This window comes from Panthera uncia, chromosome B4 (genome assembly GCF_023721935.1).
Source record: "Panthera uncia isolate 11264 chromosome B4, Puncia_PCG_1.0, whole genome shotgun sequence".
NCBI classification, from domain to species: domain Eukaryota; kingdom Metazoa; phylum Chordata; class Mammalia; order Carnivora; family Felidae; genus Panthera; species Panthera uncia.
Genome location: NC_064809.1, coordinates 128,835,869 through 128,858,583, shown reverse-complemented (window position 1 = coordinate 128,858,583; position 22,715 = coordinate 128,835,869). Strand labels below are relative to the sequence as shown.

The following is a 22,715-nucleotide window of genomic DNA, read 5'->3' as shown; positions in this document are numbered from 1 at the left end:
GAGCTTCTTGAGGGCCGATCTGAGTCTTTTACTTCCTTAAAAACAGGCCTGTGCCACCAGGCTCTGGATATGGAAGATCCACAAATGGTAGAATGAACTCCTGGTTAATAAGCAAGGATCCAGGAGGGCAGTCCAGCCGGAGTGTTCTGAAGGCAGGAGGAAGAGTAGTGATGGGGCCAGCATTCTGGGAGGGGGCAGAAAGCCTCAGGTTGATCACCAGCTTCATGCTGAGGAGATAGACCCAGTATCATAGAATCAGAGCAGCTGAGAGCCGAAAAAGGGTCTTAGGAATCGAATCCAAATCTCTGACTTTGCAGATGAGCCTCAGAGAGACAGGAATTTGATTTCCTTTCTAATTTGGAAACTGATTTGCTGGGTGCTCTGGAGCCCTGGCCTTTCCAACACTCTAGTCTCCTTACTGTAAAAGCTAGAACAGCTTTCTTGGCAAACAGGGAGAACATCGACAGGCCAGAAAAAGTTGATATGTCTGAAATCCTCAGTCAAGAAGGGCGTGTCAGAGGAAGGCCTTTATCCCCTGTGTCGCAGGCAGCGTGCACCTTGCCATCAGCCCTGCTTACCAGACGAGCGTGGTTATGCTTTCTAAGGTGGTTCTATGGTATTTGTGATTTCCAGGAGGCTGGCTGAACAGAGAACAAGATCGGAGTGGGAAATGAGAGATTCTTAAGTGGAAACGTACTGTTTATCAGTTTACGAGAAACTGGATCATGGCTTATTTCAGGAACATAGATATCATCAATGTCACCGCCTTGCCAATGGTGCCCGTAGACGAGCACCTGACTGTCTCCCTCGCTGCGCGGAACACGATGAAGAATGCCGCAAGGAAGAATCTGGAAGACAATCCACCCTGTATCCTTTTATGGTGCCGTCTACAATCCAGACCGAATACACCTGCTGCAGACCTGTAACCAGGGCTTGTGTCTGTGACACACGTTATTAGCTCCTTTCCTTATGTGCTCATTGATTTTTTTCAATTAGTTAAGCCCGACCTATGCTCTAAAAGAATTTGAGACTGTGAAGGGTTGTTTGGTTTGAATTTATTTTACTAGGATAATTGGAAAGAGCCCCAAAGGAAGAAGTACTGGAAATATTTGTTGACATATTCGTTGAAATATCTTCTGTCTTCCAAAGAATTATAGTTATAGGTAGCAAATAAGTCATGGTGAAGCCCTCGGCCCTCAGATAAGTGAGCTTGAGACCCAACTTTGTTGGGGCACCTGGGTGGCTCCGTTGGTTAAGCATACAACCTTGGCTCAGGTCACAGTCTCATGGTTCATGAGTTCGAGCCCCGTGTTGGGCTCTGTGCTGACAGCTCAGAGCCTGGAGCCTGCTTTGGATTCTGTGTCCCCCTCTCTCTGTGCCCTTCCCCTGCTCTCACTCTGTCTCAAAAATAAGCAAACATTAACCAAACAAACAAACAAACAAAGACCCAGCTTCATTGTTCTCATTCCAATTGGCCTCACTTCTCACCTGCCAGGCCTCCTACCTGGGCTCAGAGTTTGCCCTCTCTGGCATCACCTGGACTCTTCCAGAATCTTACTTCTCTAGCCCTCCCTTTATTGATCCACATCTCACTTGTGACTCTGAACTCTATGCCAGGGACCCGCAGAACCCCATCTCTGGAGGACCTTGGAGCTCATCCGGCAAATAACCCTCTCAGGTTATAAATACCACCAGATGGTCCCATCTCATAAAGAGCCCATTGACCTTCAAGTCCCACTGCCGCCAGCCAAACCATGTGTCCCTCTGTATCCCCTCGCTTTCTACACCTCTCAGAAACCCTTGTCAAGATGAGCACAAGTGATCCCATCAGAGGCTGCTTCAGGGACTCACTTTCCTGGCCCTTTTTCTCATGCCCCCTCTTCCTCCTTAATCCCACACTCCTCTCAACCTAACTAACCCATTTCCGTTCCTATGATTTTCATGTCCCTCCTTGGCGTCTTCATTGGTCAAGTGTCCTCCGGTTTATAAGAACCCTTGAGGGTAATGGAAGTAAGAGTGAACCCTGCTTTTTGTGAAGGCAGTGAGAAGTGATAGGATTATGGGGCTTCTGCAAAGGATATATCCTAGACCGATTGAGGCTAAGACGGAAAGAAATGCAAACCTAGAGAGGGTGACAAGAGAGGCCATTGAACTAGGCAGAGACTTCAACAGTGATCAACAAGGTTGAGATCCCCTCTGATCCAGCCATGCCTCACCTGAAAATGTCTCTTAAAGCAATAATCCAAAATATGGAAACAACTCTCTGTGTATACCACAGCATTATTTCCAATTGCAAAAAAATGATGAACAACTTAAGTATTCAATAGCCATGAAACAATTAAGTGTATTAAAGTACATTCTCCAAGTGGATTCATATAATGCCATTTAAAATACTATGAAGATTATTTAGCTCTATGGAGCATGATCATGATAATGAGTGGAAGAGAAGTCCGAGTCCTAAAGTAGGCATTCACTGAGATTACAATTATGTAAAAAGGTACGTGTATAAAAAATACTGGAAGGAAATCTCCCCGAATCCTAACAGACGTTGTTAGGGTGGTAGCAGAATGGGTGTTTCTTTTTATGTTTTTCCAAGGTGTCTAGGATGTGGTTAGTTTTCATTTAGAATTGATAAAGCCACTCATTTTTTTTTTCATTTTTTTAATGTTTATTTTTGAGAGTATTTTTAATGTTTATTTTAATGTTTATTTTTGAGAGAGAGACAGAGAGAGAGACACAGAGAGAGAGAGACAGAGTGTGAGTGTGAGAGCTGTCAGCACAGAGCCCGATTCGGGGCTCGAACTCACGAACTCATGGGCCGTGAGATTATGACCTGAGCCGAAGTCCAAAGTTTAAGGACTGAGCCACCCAGGTGCCTAAAGCCACTCATTTAAAATGATAAAAGAAGTGTGAATGTTTGCAAAGAAAGTAGTTAAGCGGAGAGAGTAAGGGACTGTCCTTGCCAGCCTAGTCCCATCCTGTTCCTGCGTGAATAGCACCCAGAAAATTTCCTTAGCAAACTCACCTGCCAGCCTGCCTTATTGGTTCCATCCACCAGGTGAACGAAACGATTGGGGAGCTAGATCTGAGTCCCAATGCGTTGGCCAACAACCTGGTGAGTTATGGGTGCTGAGGTAAGGCTTGGGGCAGGAAGGGCTCCGGGAGTCCCGCCCATTTATTTGAAAGCACATTTGCACAATAGGGGTCTCAGAGATATCTTTTATTAATTAGCAGGATTTCTTTTTTGGAGCAGTTTTAGTTGACAGCAAAATTGAGCTGAAAGTACGGAGTTCCCACATACCCCTGTCCCCACGCATGGGCAAGCTGCCTGTCACCACACTGGTACATTTGTTACAAGTGATAAACCCACATTGAGGCATCATTATCACCCCAAGTTCGTTGTTCACATTAGGGCTTTCTGTGCTGTACATTCTAGGAGTTGGGACAAATGTGTAATGACATATATCCACCTTTGTAGTATCCTTTTTTTTTTTTTTTTTTTTTTACATTCATTTATTTTAGAGAGACAGAGCGTGAGCCAGGGAGGGGCAGAGAGAGGGAGACACAGAATCCAAAGCAGGCTCCAGGCCCTGAGCTGTGAGCACAGAGCCCGACGAGGGGCTCAAACTCACAAACCGCGAGATCATGACCTGAACTGAGGTCGGATGCCCAACCGACTGAGCCACCCAGGCACCCCACCTTTGTAGTATCCTACAGAATAGTCTCACTGCCCTAAAAATCCTCCCCCCCATTTACAGCACCCCCCGCATCTCCTGGCAACCACTGAACTTTTTGCTGTCTCCATAGTTTTGCCTTTTCCAAAATGACAGAGTTAGAACCATACAGGATGCAGCCTTTTCAGATTGGTTTCGTTCACTTAGTCATATGCATTTAAGGTTCCTCCATGTGTTTTCATGGCTCGATAGCTCGTTTCTTTTTGGGGCTGAATAATATTCCTTTGTCTGGATGTGCCACGGTTTATTTATCTGTTCACCTACGGAAAGACCTCTCGATTGCTTCTAAGTTTTGGCAATTATGCATAAGGCTGCTGCGAACATCTATGTGCAGGGTTTTGTGTGGATGTATATTTTCAGTTCATTTGGGTAAATAGTGAGGAGCGTGATTCCTGGACCATCTGGTAAGAGTATGTTTAGTTTTGTAAGAAACTGCCAAAGTGTCTCCCGAAGTGGCTGTACCCTTTTGCATTCGCAGCAGCCATGAATGAGAGCTCCTGTCACTCCACATCCTCACCAGCATTTGGTGTTATCAGTGTTCTGGATTTTGGCCATTCTAATCAGGATATAGCGATATCTCCTTGTCGTTTGAAGTTGCGATTCTCTAATGACATTGAACATCTCTCCATATGCCTACTCGCCATCTGTCTCTCTTCTTGAGTGGGGTGTCTGTTGAAGTCTTTGCCCCATTTAAAATTTTGTTTTGTTTTATTTAATTTATTTTTTTAATATATATATTTTTAAATTTTTACTTATATTTGAAAGAGGGAGAGACAGAGCATGAGCAGGGGAGGAGCAGAGAGCGAAGGAGACACAGAATCCGAAGCGGGCTCCAGGCTGTGAGCTGTCAGCACAGAGCCCTACGCAGAGCTCGAACTCACAAACCACGAGATCACGACCTGAGCCGAAGTTGGATATTTAACTGACTGAGCCACCCAGGTGTCCCTGCCCCATTTTTTGATTGAGTTGTTTGTTTTCTTATTGTTGGGTTTTAACAATTCTTTGTGTATTTTGGATAACAGTCCTTTACCAGCTGTGTGTTTTGCAGATCTTTTCTGCCACTTTGCTCCAACTAAATCTCCTAACCCCATTACCCCTGGCATCTTGCTTTCCACCAGGCTCCTCTGTCCCCAGGGCCCAGACCTGGTGAATGCCTCTGCAGGTTTTAGCCGCACCCCTATCCCAACTTTTCTGGTGCTGACTTTTGGGGTCAGTTCATCTCTTGAGTTAGTCTTTTTGATTTATTTTTTAAAATTTAGCAGTGCCTGGGTGGCTCAGTGGGTTAAGCATCTGACTCCTGATTTCAGCTCAGGTCATGATCTCACAGTCACTTGTGAGATCGAGCCCCACGTTTGGCGCTGCGCTGACGATACAGAGTCTGATTGGGATTCTCTCTCCATCTCTCTGCACCCCCCCACCAAATAAATTAAAATTAGAATTAAAAAAAAGTTTAAATGTCAGGACAATGCATCCTTATTCTAAAATATTCAAACCATCTCCAAGTATAAAAGTAAACCGTAAAATTTACTTCACTCCCAGCCCTTTATTTCCTCCTGAGAAGTAACCACTGTTAATTGTTTGTTTTGTATCCTTCCAGAATTTTTTAAAAAAATATTTTATTTTTCTTTGTGGATGGAACTGGAGGGTATCATGCTAAGCGAAATTAGTCAGAGAAAGACAAATATCATATGACTTCACTCCTATGAGGACTTCAAGAGACAAAACAGGTGAACGTAAGGGAAGGGAAACAAAAATAATATAAAAAAAGGGAGGTGGGCAAAACATAAGAGACTCATAAATATGGAGAACAAACAGAGGGTTACAGGAGGGGTTGTGGGAGGGGGGATGGGCTAACTGGGGAAGGGGCACTAAGGAATCTACTCCTGAAATCATTGTTGCACTAGATGCTAACTAGTTTGGATGTAAATTTTAAAAAATTTAAATTAAATTAAAAAATTTATTTTTTATTTATTTTTTTAATTTTTTTTTTAACGTTTATTTATTTTTGAGACAGAGAGAGACAGAGCATGAATGGGGGAGGGTCAGAGAGAGGGAGACACAGAATCTGAAACAGGCTCCAGGCTCCAAGCTGTCAGCCCAGAGCCCGACACGGGGCTCGAACTCACGGACTGCAAGATCATGACCTGAGCCGAAGTCGGACACTCAACCGACTGAGCCACCCAGGAGCCCCCCAAAAATTTATTTTTTAAATAATGTCTCCATGGGGCTTGAACTCATGACCCTGAGATCAAGAGTTGCGTGCTCCATCAACTGAGCCAGCCAGGTGCCCAAGAACTTTTTCTATACATTTAGAAACATAGAACACATATATTTAGGGTTATCGTTTTCTTTTTTTTAATCTGAGTAGGGTCATACCATAAATACCGTTTTTGTAACCTGCTTTTGTTTGTTTTTCATTCATTCATTCATTCATTCATTTTTAGCCTCAATAACTCTTGGAGATGCTTCCAAGTCACTGCTGTGGATCTGCCCTGGTCTTTTCTGACCGCATAATATTCTATTTGTTGGATGCAGCATCATTAATTTATTCCCTACTGATAAATATTTCGGTGGTGTTTTCATCATAGTGAACACGTGAATATTTCTGTATTTGTATCTTGGGACACATTTGCAAGTATTTCTGCGCGCTAGAGTCCTAGAAGTGAAATTTCAAGTTTTGGTAAATACAGTCGAATCACCTTTCCCAGAGGTTCAGCCATGTTTTCACTCACGCAGCAACGAGACCATTAGCTTCACTTGCCCCTACCTACCCCACCATCGAGTAGAGCTTAGAATTAAATTGTGAATAGGGGCGCCTGGGTGGCTCAGTTGGTTAAGCGGCCGACTTCGGCTCAGGTCACGATCTCGCGGTCCGTGAGTTCGAGCCCCGCGTCGGGCTCTGTGCTGACGGCTCAGAGCCTGGAGCCTGTTTCAGATTCTGTGTGTCCCTCTCTCTCTCTGCCCCTCCCCTGTTCATGCTCTGTCTCTCTCTGTCTCAAAAATAAATAAACGTTAAAAAAAAAATTAAAAAAAAAAAAAGAATTAAATTGTGAATAAAGGCAACATCCACACACACACACACACACACACACACACACAACTTGGAGTGAAGTGATTCCATAGAAGTTAAGAAACCTTGTCTCTCTGTGTGTGCCTGTGTAGGCAGGAGAGGTATAGCATTAGAGACACAGACTCTGGAATAAGACGGTCTGTGTTTAAATTCCTGCTCTGCCATTTTCTCACATTGTGAAACTAGGTTAATTATTTAACCTTTATGAATCTCTGTTTTCTAGAAAATGGTGATAACAAAAATAATGTATCTACCCCATAGGGTTGTTGCAAGAATTAGAGGAGTTAAAACTCATGAAGCCCCTTAAATCAGGCCCGAGAAGAGTTCCTGGCTCACAGGAAGGACATTCTGTATGTATGAACGTGTAGGAGAAAAGTCTGGAAGGATACACACCAAACAGTCGATGGGGTCATTTCTGGAAAGGGGGTGGTATGGAAGGCGAGTGAACATGTTTTTTACTCTGGATACTTCTGTAATGTGGTTTACAAAAGGAATGTATTTGCATGTCAGTTCTGTGATTTTTTTATGATAATTTTAAAACCAAGAGGAAGAATATCTTGCTCCCAGAAACAGGATCTAGTGGCTACTTAAGATTGTCGAGCATTGGGGCGCCTCGGTGGCTTGGTCAGTTAAGTGTCCGACTCTTGATTTTGGCTTAGGTCATGATTTCACGATTCGTGGACTAGAGTCCCATGTCGGGCTCTGTGCTCACAGTGCAGAACCTGCTTGGGATTCTCTCTCTCCCTCTCTCTCTCTCTCTCTCTGTCTCTGTCTCTGTCCCTCTCTCGCTCTCCTGCCTCTCAAAATAAGTAAGTAAACATTAAAAAGAAAAAAAGATTGCCCAGCATTGACGTATCTTCTCAGGTGCCCTTCGTGGCCAGTGAGAACCAGGACAGGGCTGGTGGGAGCAACCTTGGGTCCTCATATGACCTGGAGGAAGGGACCCCTTGCCTGTCCTTCCTGTCCTCTGCCCAAGCAGCTGGTGAGATCTGTCAGATGCTCACTGCCTTCTGCCACAAGAGCCCATCCCTAGGCTACCCTGCCCAAGCTCTGCTGGCTGCGGTTTGCCCTGCCCTGTGTCCACCGGGCCTTGACTGTGCAGCCACTTCTCCTGTGTCGGGGCCATAGCCAGACTGGTTTCTCCAGCCTCCATGCTGCCGTGCTGCCTGGCACCTAGCCCGGTGCCTAGTGCATAAGAGGTGCTTCTTAAGTGTGCACCAGTGAACGAATGAGCCCCAGATCCTCCTCCCCACATCCCACATCACCATGTCCCTTTTCTGTTCCTTCTTCCATGCCCTAAGTGTGGGCTTCCCACCTCTCTGGCCATGAACCTTGCTTAGCTCTTATTCAGCTTTATTTATTTATTTATTTATTTACTTACTTACTTACTTATTTATTTTGAGAGTGAGTGTGAGAGAGAGAGGGAGAGAGCACGTGAGAGAGACAGAGCACGGGAGAGGGGCAGAGAGAGAGAGAAAGAGGGAATCCCAAGCTGGCTCTGCACTGAGCGCAGAGCCTGACATGGGGCTCGAACTCACGAACCGTGAGATCATGACTTGAGCCGAAATCAACAGTCAGATGCTAAACCGACTGAGCGCCCCCCCGCCCCGCACCGGGTACCCCTTGCTTGGCTCTTCCTTCCGGCCCCCTTCCCCTCAAGAGCTCCACTCACAGCACAGCTTCACCATTGACCCAGTGGCAGGCACATTCCTTCCGCTCTCCGCCTGGACGTCCTCACCCTAGAAGGGACTTCTCTGCATCCTGTACCCCAAGACTAGTGGAGGGGCCCCTTCTGGGCACATTGCTGGCATCCTGTACCTCCCCACTGCAGCACTGGCCACCTCAAAATCCCTGGCTTCTCCGCACTAATCCCTGAAGCCTCAGCAGCGTTCGCTGCTCTCTGCTGCATCCCCGACACAGGCATAGCATTGGCCTTGAGCAGGTGCTCAGGAAATACCTGTGGAATGAATGATATGGTTGTAAATCCTAGCTTCTCTCCTGTATCTCAGCCTCATATTCCCAGCCACCTAGAGCAGTGGCACCTAAACCTAAGTGATCATCAGACTCCCCTGGGAGGTTTTTAAAAAAACTAAAAGTGAAAAGAGCATCACGTGGGACCGTGTGTTCTGCCTGCTCTCATTTGAACACGATGTCTCCGGAAGGCTATGCAAGAAATTAAGGGTATTGGGTGGAGGGAGGCAGGAGGGAGACTTTTTACTCTACTACTTGATTTTGTACCTTGTAAATTATTTACTGGTGTTAAATTTTAAGTAGAGAACTATTCAGGAGCCACAGTACATAAACAATTCATGAGCTGAGGCAGACGCAAGGAATGAACTTCTCCATTGAATTGGTGTATCTGAAAAACTCCCCAAGTAGGGGGACAGCCCCACTTGTAGGTACCACTGTCGTCTCAGATGCACACGGCCCAGTGCTGGTCTCCTCGTTGACGCCTAAAACTTGCTGGTCTCCCAACGTTCACCTATCTGTTCTGCTCTCTCCGTGTGCAAATCTTGTCCATCCCTCTTCCAAGGCCTTGACAATATGGGCTACAAGTGGCATCCCGGTAAGGACCAGAGACACCGCTGTTCCACTGCCTTGGCTCACACCCCTCCTGTTCATTCATCATGCCTTATCTTGGCCTATGTTTTTGGAGTGACAAACGTTGACACGTAGACCTACCAGTGTGAGCCCTTTCCCCATCTACATACACCTGCGCACATGCTCATAAAGGGGGTAGAAGACTGGAGGGGGCGTTTCACAGTTTATCAAGCACGACAGATGCCTCATCGTTTCCCCCAGTGCTCGTGGGTGGTCCTCTGTGACTCTTCTAGTTCACACTACTCTCAGTTGCTTCAAACCCAAATGTAGCAATTTAGGACCTACTTGGCCCACGTGTGCTGATGTCAACTGTCCAAACAGATTGTAAATTCCTAAAGGCGAGGACACAGAATCCTCATTCTTCGTTCACTTTATTGTCCAAGAGCAGTGCCGGGCTCATGGCCGACGATCAGTACAACTTGTTGGGTCACTGACATTCATTTTTCTTTCCTTTTGTTCCCTCAGGAGGGGATGCGGGAATGGGGGAGGAGGAATCAGAGATCAAGAGAAATCTGTTGAGAAGTCAAGGGTCTGGTGATTAATAATAATAATAATAATTAGCCTTTATTGAGCAGCTCCTATCTGGTAGTAGCCTCTGCACTGGTGTTTTAAGATGCACTAGGGGCGCCTGGGTGGCTCAATCGGTTAAACGTCTGACTTCGGCTCAGGTCATGATCTCACTGTTTATGAGTTCGAGCCCCACATCGGGCTCCGTGCTGACAGCTCAGAGCCTGGAGTCTGATTCTGTGTCTTCCCCTTTCTCTGCCCTTCCCCTGCTCACACGCTCTCTCTCTCTCTCTCTCTCTCTCTCTCAAATATAAATAAACATTAAAAAAAATTTAAGATGCACTCAATACTGTATGTATATCCAACCCTTACAAGGACCCTAGAAGGTAGGTATCATTGTCCTCCTCACAGAGAGTTTAAACAATAGCTTTTAGCTCAGGGAGCTTGATTGGAGCCCCCATTCCCACATCCTGTACCTCCTCAGAGGTATAGACAAGAGGAGGCATAGCCAGGAGGAGGGGCGGCGTGGGAGGAGGCAAGGTGGGGGGATGTATCGGTGGTGACACTCGGTGGGGGCGGAGGTGGGGTGGGAACGAGGTCAGTGACACCAGTGGCCACGGAGACCCTGGCGCCTACGGGGAAGACAGGGAGGCGCTGCCACAACCTCTGCTCCAGGCCTTTTGCGCACCAGCGGGGGAAATGGCCTGATCTCTGACCCTCGTCCCGCGCCGAGATCTGCACGAATCCCTAACGCCCCATTTCTTTCTGGTTTTTGAAGGCAATTGAGAGATTTGAGTTGGAGAAGAAGGCTTTGAGAGAGAAAAGTCACGGCGACCCCGACCCGGGAGACAGAGGCAAAAATCCTTTCTCATAGCCTTGATGGTGTTTCTGTGGGGTGTGGCTGTTATTAGTATCTCAAACGCAGTTAAGCAGGAATCCAGCATGTCAACCGAGGATAGCTTTGTCCTCTTCTGGAGGAGTCTCATGTCTGACTTGCTGGCATTGGGCAAGTTAGGAGGGAAGGACGGCGCACTTAGAGACGGCCTGCTAGGTGGCACTTCTCCTATTAAATCTTTGCAATGCCCCCAACTGTGGGCTAGGTGCCGCTGAACAGAGTTTACAGACGAGGGAACAGGCTTGGGGGCAAGGGGACAGCTTGTCTGCGGTGGGTCCTGGATCCAGTGAGCCAGCAACTCAGGCGGGGACCAGTGAGACTAACAGTGTGACTGTCCTCTGGCAGCTCAGGCTAAGTGAGTGAAACATCACAGCTATGATTACTGCACAGCGATGGACAAACTTCGTGGTTACATCCTTTCTCTTCTTCCATTCTTCTGCAGACAAGAGTCCCAGAAAATCACAGCATATTTGCAGAGGCTCGGAATCTAGGAATGTCAGATCTTTCATCAATAAAAGGGTAAGGGATCTGCTGCTGGGTCTCTTTCTGACTGGTTTCTGCTGGGCATGAAATAGATTTTAGTCCTGGGGAGGGGACGCTTGGCACTTGCATGGTGATTGTGCAGGAAAACTGCAGAGTGCCCTTTTTAGAGGATCTTAAAGTAGTTCGCTCTCTCTGTCTCTATCTCAAAACAAATAAATAAATACACTTAAAAAAAAAAAAAAAGTAACTCAGCCCCCCAAAATGTTTCCAGTAGGTGCCTTGGGTGATGGCAATTGGTTTTCTCTTTCCACTTTTCTGTATCTTCACATTTTTTATAGTTGTTATATTGCCTTTTTTCCCCAGAAATTCATAATGAATAAACCCAAGGGGGAAACTGTATGCTCCAAATTATTAATGACAGTAATGTTAATTGGAGGTAATCCATGAGTAGTTAATTCAATGATAGCCCACCTTCATAACAGGATCTATTCTCTGAAGTGATAAATTTGAAGACAGTGTAGCAATGTGGAAAATCTAAGGTGGAGAAAGCAGGATACCGTGTGTGTGTGTGTGTGTGTGTGTGTGTGTGTGTGTGTGTGTTTATGTATTGTAACATGAGTCGAGTTATATCTGCATATTTGTAAACATGCTCAGAGCCTGAAAGGGAAAATAGAAATAATGTAAATCATTTGGTAAGAGGTGCTGGGGTCCTGAATGTGCCCCCATTTTGTCCAGTTTCTATAAGCTTGTTATACCATCTTCGTGATAAAAAGGGGAAGATATCCTCGTTTTTAGTTTTAGTTTAAACTGTCAAATGATGGACCTCATTTTCATATCTGCTTTTTGTTCCAGAAAACAGCAGATAAAAATCTGCTGGTGGAGCTGTACCAGCACCCATATAAATTTAACAGCGCTGTGCCGAACAGGCTTCCAAATGGGGTGAACTTCTGTGACATGGTGGGCAATGTGGTCCGGGCTGAGAGAAACCGCCTTAGTGGCAAGGTAAGGAAAGAGAGTGGGCCGCTCACCAATGTTGCCAACTGTGTGATCCCCCTGCCGTGGGCCCAGCTGTACCCAGCTTTACAGCAACCGTGTGGCAGACAGACACAGCCGTCCCCGTTCTATACCCCAAGGAACTGAGTCAGGGTCACTAAGTAAGTCAGTTTCCACGGCCAGACAGTTTGCAGGTAACTGAGCCGAGATTAGAACCCAAGCCCATGTTCCCTCCAAAACCTAGATTCTTCCTCCCTGAGCACTCATTTCCAGACTGTTTTTTTTCATTTTTCATTTTTCATTAAAATTCTTTTTAATGTTTATTTATTTTTGCGAGAGAGAGACAGACAGAGCACAAGCAAGGGAGGGCAGAGAGAGAGGGAGACACAAAATCTGAAGCAGGCTTCAGGCTCTGAGCTGTCAGCATAGAGTCCGACGTGGGGCTTGAACTCACAAACCGTGAGATCATGACCTGCGCCGAAGTCAGACTCTTAACCGACTGAGCCACTCAGGTGCCCCCAGACTGCTTTGATCATGTGTCTTATTGGCAAAAAATTTTGAGCGTGCACCATCATGATCTATGTTTTTTTGTAAATGATATACAGACATGCTCTGTTGTCAACTGCTACATTATATATTAGTAATCTTAATTTCTTGTTTTTCTTAGTTAGACATTAGTTAGAGTATTTTCCTCCCACGTCGCTTGGTGCCCCTTGGGGAGAACAACCACTTGGAGAGCAGTGCATTGGAGCACGCTGGGTTCCTTGGGAAGCAGGGCGGAGGGTGGGGACGGTATTCCAAGGCCTAGAATATGTGAGACCACTCAAGAGGTGGGGATGAGTGCAGAGAGGTGTGGGGAGGGGAGGAAGCCCAGGAAATGGTATCCGCAGCCCTATAGCTGGTCTCATCGCCCTTCATGGTGTCCCCAAAGCAGCTCCAATCGTCGTCCCCTGCCGGGACCCGGGTTCTTAGCCTCGTCTACCTGTACTTCCTACTGCTGCCTCAAACCACTTACTACCCGTCTCTCTCTCTTGTCTCCTCCTCCCTCTGTCCTTTTGTCTCTCTTTCCCTCGCTCCTCTCTCCCTCTGCCCAGCCACCTTCCTTCACTCCCTCCTCTCTTCACGATTTCTCCCCGCTGCCTTCTCTCCGGGGGCAATGTCTCTGCCTCAGCTCCGTCGGTCTCATTCCTCTGTGTCTTGCGTTCAGACTTTCTAAGAGTGATGGTCTGTTGGGGCCAGCCGCCGCCCAAGATGACAGTGGTATTTGCTGGAGTTCCAGCCCCTGGCTCCAGCATGGACTGCAGTCAGCAAGTGGACAGCTGCCTTTAACCAGTCGGTAGGGGCTCTGGGCCCAGGTGCCTGGTCCCCTGCCGTCTTTGGCAGAGGGGTGGAGGAGCGGCAGGCACACAAACCCACAAACCGCAAGATCATGACCTGAGCCAAAACCCAGAGTCAGAAGCTTAACCGACTGAGCCACTCAGGCCTCGCACAGAAAGCAGATTCTTATGGAGTCCTTCAGTTTCCCTCTGTCGTCTGGTTGAGGAAGCTGAGCACATACAGGTTCAATAACGTTGCTCAAGGCCACACAGCTTCTTAGCATAAGAGCTGGATTTGAATCCAGCTGGATTCAAAGTCTGTGCTCTCACTGTATGTTTTCTCTAAGGAAACGTGAGGAACGGTGAAAAAGACAAAGCAGAGAGCTGGGCTCAGAGAACCCCCTGCCGATGAGGGAGGCTTATCCACGCACCCTGCCCCCAGCTTCCATAGGCCTGAAGGGAGAGCCAAGGAGTCTCCCCCTTTGCATCCAAGAGGGGGCAGGAATGGGATCTCTTTGCTCTTCATAATGCTAAGAGGCCGCGTGTGTGGTGTCTCTGGGGTCAAGCTGCCTGCTCCGGAGCCTCCCCGGCCACGCGAACTTGGGCAAGAGTCCTACACTTTCGGACCCTCCCTTTCCTCTTCTATAAACCGGGGATGCCTGTAGCTACCACCTAGATGGTAACAAACGAAATGAGGTGAGGGGTGAAGGGCACAGCCCTGTGCCAGACACATGGTAAACATTCAACAGATATTACGTGTCATTACGCTATTCAGATGGTAGTTCTGGAATCAGAGTCAGGTTACCGGGTCGCCTTGCAACGAAGTCTGAACTTCCTGCCCCTCCGAGTTCGCTGAAAATTCCGATTTTACAGTTGCATGTGCTTACCGTGAACCCCGCAGAATCTCCTGGTCCAGTGACTTGCAGCTGTGTGGCGTGCGTGTTTGTTGATTGCCGCTGAGCGGAGTAGGTGACAGAACGGGGAAGCTGCCTCCAGTTACAGATTCCGGTGCTGGCTCTGCCACTTGCCGGCTGTATCTCTTTGGGCAAGAGACTTCAGCTCTTCGGTCCTCAGTTTGCTCGTCTGTAAAATGGGGGTAGTGGTAACACGCCTGGTGTGATTATCTTAGCGGTTAGATGAGAATGTGTAAAAATAGCTGGAAAGGCAAATAGTCGGCACTCACTAAACTAAAAGGGTAAGTGTTTCTTTTAAATTGACTCCAAAGATGACGGGTGGGAAGATGGTGTGGTTAGCGACAATAACAGGCTGTGGAACACAGGAGGAAAGGCGGGTTCTGAACGGAGAGGATTATTAATCTGGGTGGCTCCACAGCCACAGTGAAATAATGAAACAATGAAAAATTGTGTTTTCAAAGACAACGGCAATAATAATGTGAATTTTGTTGTTGTTGTTGTTGTTGTTGTGTTTTTTTTTCTTCCCAAGTCTTTCTGTTCCGATAGAGAATTAGAGAAGTTTCTCTCTTCTCCTTCTCCAAGAGCCATATGGCTGGATAGCTTCTGGTGGATCTTTCACGAGAGGTACCAGGTAAATCTGCGTGCTTCTCTCCCTTGCTTAAGTTACTTTTCTATGGAATAAAGCCCAGTGTTTCTAACATGGGCTACCGGGCTCTCTGATTCTATGGAGCACCCCTGCAGCCCCATCTGCCACCCCTTCCCTTCCCCACCCGTGCCTCGTCCATCCGTCCTGTGCTTCAGCCTCCGCACAATGTCCCGTAGCCCCCTGAGCATCAGAAACTGGTCCCTGACACATGGCTGGTCAAGCACAGGGCCGGGAGCAGGGTCGGGACCTCCCACCCCAGAGTTTGCGCACTTTCTTCAACAATCCGCCCCACGTATAAATCTATTTCATAAATCCTATAAAAATCAGCGTACTACTTCGTAAATGACAGGAGGTTCAACCTCTCGAGAATAAGAGGAGTACGTATTTAAGAACCTCAGGCCTTAGCCGTTTCATCAGGAGGCTCTAGTAATTCCTTCTCCACTCTTATTCCTGGTAGCCAAACAAGGAGATCCAGAATGAGCTGTTTGATCGGATATCCCAACACTACGCGTCTCTCTTGTTGCATGAATCCAAATCCCACTATGAAGAGGCTCTCTTAAAAGTGAGCATCAACCACTGTTGGGAGAACAAAAAATCACGCTAATGCCAATAGAATGCCCTTAACATTCTTTCTGTGAGGGAGTAATTAGTAAGTTGTGCTATATTCATACACAGACTTGCAATGCCGCAGTCACAAAAAAATAAGGTAGATCTATATATGGCGTATTTTAAGTGGAAAGCAAAGAAATTTCTAGAACTCCGTGTTTAAAAATGTATATGTATATATGCATGTGTGCCTATGAATAGAAAAAAAAAAATCTGGAAAAATACTTACCCAGCTCTTAGCAATGATTATCTCTGGGGAATGAGGTTGTAAGAGACTTCCTTTTCTACTTTAAATATTCCTGTAGTATTCAAATAAGCATGTGATTTTAAAATTAAAAAGTATGAATATACATACATTCACAAAGACTGATTTAACTACATAAATAAATTACCACAAAGTTAAAAGGCAAATGCGAAACTGCAGAAATCACGGAGCATATACGTCACACAATGGAAGGAACTCTTACAAATCGGGACGCCTGGCTGGCTCAGTTGGAGGAGCGTTCATCTCTTGGTCTCGGGGTCGTGAGTTCGAGCCCCACGTTGGGTACAGAGATTACTTAAATACACAACAACTTAAAAAAAAAAAAAAGAACTCTTATAAATCTTATGAAATCCCTTCTAGACCAGTGGACAAAGTACCAAACCAGAAATTCATCAGGGAAGAAATACAAATGGGAAAAAAAGTTCACCCTTAACAATCGTCAAACATACAAATTAAAACAATAGCCATTTGATGCCCCTTTTTACCTGCTGGATTGCATGGATTAAAAAGAATAATTGCCAGGGTTGTGAAGGATCTAGGGAAATGACACTCTGACGGTCTGAGAGAGAAGTGCATCGTTACATTTTTGCTACGATAAGCCCCCAACGTATCATCGCTGCTATGATTACTATCGTGATTCCATCTTCTGGAAGTCATAATCGAATACTCGGGAAAAACTGCTTTCACTCATGCATTCCACAAAGTTTTGACTGCCTGCTATGTGCCAGACATAGAGACGGTATCCACCGATGGGGGTGTTGAAGTAAATTTTGATATGCCTACTCAGCACAATATTATGAAGTTCACTCGTGGGGAGAAAAATCCCGAAGAGTTTATAACAACCTGAGGAAGCGCTTCTACTATGTTGTTAAATGAACAAAGCCAGATAGAAATGTATAATTTGAACTCAACCGTAGTTAAGAAGGGACAACAGTTCCACGCGTGCAGAGGGGAAAAAAATAACAGTCGTAGTACTTCCTGTAACCTCTGATGGGTGGGTCAAATGTATCTTGTCATCCGGGCTACTCTTTGGAGGTGGCAGAAGGGGCTGAGCCGCAGACCACGTGCAGAGGGAAAGCGAGAGGGGGAGGTTGCTGGCCAAGCCTAGCCTGAGGTCTGAGGTGGGGTCCCCAGGTAGGGTAAGGAGTCCACCAAGATGTGGGCCAGTGACAGATAGAAACTGCTCCCCCCATGAATGGAAGGCAGCGCGGTGTCAGGTGGAGAGTTTTATCACAGATCCTTTCCACGGTCGGGGGCTCTTTTCTGGGTGCGGAAACGTCCAGAACATGGCCTGAGCTCTGCTTCCCCCCCCCGCCCCCGCCCTCCCCAGAGGCTGCCATCACTTCTGAGTAAAGCCCTGTACACCAGCTTCTGTTGCTGCTTCCCACAGTCCTGGTTCAACACGCACGATTTCAAGTCGGACATCTGCAACACAATGAGCCTGTGGATTTCGGGTAAGAGGAGCCTGCTCTGTCCTGGGGAACGCGATTCCGGAAACACTTTTCTGCCTGAGCCTAGGTCATAACACCCTTTACTGAGGCAGCTATCCTCTGCTCTCGTTGACGTTCAAGAAGGTAAGGTGTGCGGTTAGAGCCCCGTGGAGTACTGATCTCGCCTGCTTCCGCAGAACAGTTCTGAGATGTTCTTAGTCCCTCTTTGTGCCCGGTGCATCTGTAGGGAGCAGGCTCCAGCCGAGCCCCATTAGTTGGCCATGTGCTGTGGGCTGGTGGATGCAGAACTCAGCAACCCCAAAGCGTATGCTGGTTGGACGATCCCAACCTTCCTCCCCCGGGTGACTCCATGTGGCCCAACTGTAGTCCCCTTGTCCCTGCTGCCCGCACAGTGAGTGCCCAGGGTGGTGTTTGCTTTTAACGACTTTTCACTTCCCTTCCCCACTCCCCTCTTCTCAACCTAGATTATTTTCTAAGGCCCTTAAAATCTCCTACCTATTGAGAAATTCCTGGGTCCTAAGTACTGTGCTAAGTAAGCACTCTTTTACATTTCCTATTGTCTTGGGGGTCTCCAAGTCATTCCCACATTAAGGTATTTGCTAGGCGAACTCTCAGGTCTCAGCATGTAGGAGTATTGACAGCCAAGATTATGGCAGTGCAATGAGGTTACACAGCCAGGGAATATTCTTTTTTTTTTTTTTTTTTTAATTTTTTAATGTTTATTTATTCTTGAGAGAAAGAGAGTGGGAGCAGGGAAGGGGCAGAGAGAAAGGGAGACACAGAATCTGAAGCGGGCTCTAGGCTCCGAGCTGTCAGCACAGAGCCTGATGCGGGGCTCAAACTCACGGACCATGAGATCATGACCTGAGCTGAAGTCAGATGCTCAACCGACTGAGCCACCCAGGTGCCCCCAGCCAGGGAATATTCCTAAGGGAAATGACAGGCAGGGTCTGGAGGAATTCCTGTGCAAGCTTCCTCATGCTGTCTCCCTTCCATGAGGAGTTAGGCAGGGCACTGTCATCCCTCTGCAACAAAAATGCAGCAACATGTGTGATGTTTCTGCCCAGCCCGCTAGAGACACAGCACCCAAGCTTTCTATTGGGGGCTGGTCACATAGAGACCTCTGTCTGTCATGTACCAAAATTCCAGGAAAGCAGGTGTTCAGCAGAAGCCACACTGTTTTACAGCTTGCCACTCTTACCAGTTAGGGGAAAAATTTCCCCCAGCTTTATTGGTATAATTGATGCATAACATCGTGTATGTGTAAGATGCACAACGTAACGATTTGACGCACGCATATGTTGGGAAATGTTCCCATAATGAGGTTAGTTAACACATCCTTCATCACACATAATTATCATTTTGTTGTTATGGTGAGAACACGTAGAAGCTACTCTCATGACAACAGTCAAATATACAACACAGGATTGTTAACTGTAGCCATCATGCCGTAGATCCCTGGGACTCGTTCCTCCTATAACTGGAACTTTACCCCCTTTGACCCACATCTCTTCATTTCCTCCATCCCCAGCCCCTGGCGACCACCAGTCTATGCTCTGCTTCTATGAGTTTGGCTTTTTAGCTTCCGCCTATAAGTGAGATCACGTAACAGTGTTTGTCTCTCTCCGTCTGCCTAATTTCACTTAGCATAATGCCCTCAAGGCCCATCCACGTTGTTGCATTGTCTGGCTTTCCTTCTTTTTGTGGCTGAATAACATTCCGTTGTGTATATATATGCCACATTTTCTTTATCCATCCACCCGTTGACGGACACTCAGACTGTTTCCATGCCTTGGCTATTGTGAATAATGCTGCAGGGAACCTAGGGGTGCAGGTGTCTCTTTGAGACTGTGATGTCATTTCCTTTGGAGTAGGATTCCTGAATCATAGAGTCGTTCTATTTTTAATTTTTTGAAGAGCTTCCATACTGTCTCCCATAGTGACAGTACCAATTTACATCCCTTCCAACAGTGCACAGGGTTTCCTTTTTTCTACATCCTCTCCAGCATTTGTTACCTCTGGTCTTTTTGATCATGGCCATCCTAGCAGGTGTGAGGTGATATCTCACTGTGGTTCTGGTTTGCATTTCCCTGTTGGTTAGTGATGTTGAGAGCCTTCTCACATATTTGTTGGCCGCGTCTTCTTTGGAAAAATAACTGTTCAGGTCCTTTGCCCATTTTTAACCAGATTATTATTATTATTATTATTTATTTACTTACTTATTTTTGCTAGTGAGTCTATGAGTTCCTTATATGCTTTGGATATTTAACCTCTTATCGAACGTATGGTTTGCAAATATTTTCTTCTCTTCCATATGTTGCTTTTTCGTGCTATTGTTTCTCCTGCTGCACAGAAGCCTTTCAGTTGCACGTAGTCCCATTTGTTGATTTTTGCTTTGTTGCTTGTGCTTTTGGTGTCGTAGCCAAAAAGTCATGGCCAAGACCAATGTCAGAGAGCTTTTTCCCTATATTTTCTCCCAGGAGTTTTATGGTTTCAGATCTTACATTTAAGTCCTTAATCCATTCCAAGTTCATTTTTGTTAAGTGGTGTAAAAATGAGGGGGTTCGGTTTCATTCATTTGCATGTGGCTGTCCAGTTTTCCCAGCACCATTTATTGAAGAGACTGTTTTTTCCCCCATTGTACATTCTTGGCTCCCTTATCAAATGTTAGTTGACCATCTATGTGTAGGTTTATTTCTGGGTTCTCAATTCTGTTTCATTGATCCATGTGTCTGTTTTTATGCCAGTACCATACTATTTTGATTTCTTAGCTTTGTAATATAGTTTAAAATCAGTGTGATGTCTCCACCTATATTCCTTTTCAAGATTGCTTTGGCTATTCAGGGTCTTTCGTGGATACATACAAATTTTAGGATGGTTTTCTCTACTTCTGTGAAAAATGCCATTGGAATTTTGAGAGATTGCATTGAATCTACAGATGGCTTTGGGTATTATGGATGTTTTCACAATATTAATTCTCTTGATCTATGAACACAGCATATTTTTCCGTTGATTTGTGTCTCCTTCAATTTCTCTCATCAGTGTCTTACAGTTTTCAATGTACAGACTTTTCACTTCCTTGGTTACATTTATTCCTAAGTATTTCACTGTTTTTGATGTTATCATGAGTGGGGTTGGGTTGTTTTCTTTATTTTTTTCCCACATAGCTCCTTGTCAATGTATAGAAACCCAACTGACTTTCATATATTGATTTTGTATCCTGAAAATGTACTGAATTTGTTAATTTTAACAGTTTTTTGGTGGACTCTAGATTTTTCTGCATATGAGATTGGGTCATCAGCAAACAGAGACGATTTTACTTCTTCCATTCTGATTTGGATGCCTTTTTTCCTTTCTTTTTTCTAATCATTCTGGCTAGATCTTCTGGTACTATGTTGAATAGGAGTAGTGAGAGTGGCCACCCTTATCTCGTTCCTGGTCTTAGAAGAGAAGCTTTTCTTCACCATTGAGTATGATGTTAGCTGCAGGCTTGTCATATGGGGCTTTTGTTACACTGAGGTGTGTTCCTTCTGTACCCACTTTGTTGAGTGTTTTTATCGCAGAAGGATGTTGAATTGTGACAAATGTTCTTCCTGCACCGATTGAGACTATCGTGATTTTTATCTTTCCTTCTATTAACATGTATTGTGTTGATTGAGTGATCTGTGGCTATTGAACCATCTTTGCATCCCAGGGATCAATCTCACTTGACCTTGGTGTATGATCCTCCTAAAATGATGCTGAATTCAGTTTGCTGGTACTTTCTTTTTTTTTATTTATTTTTTTTTTTTTTTTTTTTTTTCTTTCTTTTTTCTTTTTCTTTTTTTTTCAACGTTTTTTTTTATTTTTGGGACAGAGAGAGACAGAGCATGAACGGGGGAGGGGCAGAGAGAGAGGGAGACACAGAATCGGAAACAGGCTCCAGGCTCCGAGCCATCAGCCCAGAGCCTGACGCGGGGCTCGAACTCACGGACCGCGAGATCGTGACCTGGCTGAAGTCGGACGCTTAACCGACTGCGCCACCCAGGCGCCCCGCTGGTACTTTCTTAAGAGGTTTTGCATCTATATTCATCAGGGACATTGGTCTGTAGTTTTCTTGTAGCATACTTAATCTGGATTTGGTATGAGGGTAATGCTTACCTCATAAAATGAGTTTGGGAGTGTTCCCTCCCCTTCAGTTTTTTTTTGAAAGAGTTTGAGAAAGATTGGAGTTAATTCTTTAAGTGTTTTGTAGAACTCACCTGTGAAGCCATCTCGTCCTGGGCTTTTCTTTATTTGGGAGGTTTTTGATTACTGACTCAATCTCCTTACTCATTATCGGTCTGTTCTGCTTTTGTATTGCTTCATGATTCAGTGGTGGTAGGTTGTACACTTCCAGGAATTTGCCCACTTCTGGGTAGTTAGGGCAAGTTATATCAGTGTAAAGAAATGTTTACCAGACAACTCGCAGATGCTAGCCAAAGGCCAAGTTCACAAGCAAGATTTTCCAAGGAGAGCAGCCTTGTGCCTGCTCAGCCTTTTCTGCACACCCATTTAATCCTCTTAACATATGCAGACTCCAAGAAGTCCCACAGCCAGCAAACAGGGGAGCAGGCGTTCAGGTCCAGGCTGTCCGGCTGCAAAGCTAGGTCTTGACCACTGCTCCATCCTTCCTCTCATTTTCCGACTCTTTTCTTCGCTTCGCCCTTCCTATTTCCCGTTTTGTCCAAGACTGTGCCTCCTTCCCCTAATGCATTCTCAGCAATAAACCCCCCCGTCCACTTGCTTTGTCCAGTGGAGGCAGCATCTTTGCATAGGTGGTCAAAACTTCTCAAGTGATCCTTGGTCTTTTCCTTTCTACACCAAAGAACCGAGGGAGAAAGTGGAATCCTTCTAATGTCTGAGCGTTCAGGTTCCAGAAGCCAAGACTCTGAAGCACATGGTTTTCTTACAAGAAAAAGCATCAGCCCCATTAGTGTCACCATCAAATATTTAGGGAGAACCCATTTCTGGTACTTAGCTAAGTGTGATAAGATGTTGGACAAATACTTGCTAAGCACCTGTTTGTTATGTGCTAGGTCCAGAGCTAAGCCCTGGAGGTGCAAAGGTGAATAAGGCCCAGGTCCTGCGCTCAGGGAGTTCCCAGTCCAGCAAGAGCAGAGGAGATGGGCAGGAAAACCAAAGTCTACAAACCCTTCACATTTGTGTACACAGGGTCACGTGTCCTGGTGTGATCGGATCGGATCTTGACACTC

At 45.9% G+C, this 22,715-nt stretch overlaps 1 protein-coding gene across 1 annotated transcript in view; it reads left to right on the top strand.

The window, feature by feature from the left end:
- Positions 1 to 22,715, top strand: part of FAM227A (family with sequence similarity 227 member A) — a 74,586-nt gene that overhangs the window by 2,587 nt on the left and 49,284 nt on the right. The window contains exons 2-9 of the mRNA XM_049626379.1: positions 634 to 867; positions 3,033 to 3,115; positions 10,691 to 10,766; positions 11,250 to 11,326; positions 12,143 to 12,292; positions 15,043 to 15,144; positions 15,617 to 15,721; positions 17,361 to 17,484. Of these exons, the coding sequence (XP_049482336.1) occupies positions 726 to 867; positions 3,033 to 3,115; positions 10,691 to 10,766; positions 11,250 to 11,326; positions 12,143 to 12,292; positions 15,043 to 15,144; positions 15,617 to 15,721; positions 17,361 to 17,484 (859 nt within the window). The 5' untranslated portion in view covers positions 634 to 725. The remainder of the gene's footprint in view (positions 1 to 633; positions 868 to 3,032; positions 3,116 to 10,690; positions 10,767 to 11,249; positions 11,327 to 12,142; positions 12,293 to 15,042; positions 15,145 to 15,616; positions 15,722 to 17,360; positions 17,485 to 22,715) is intronic.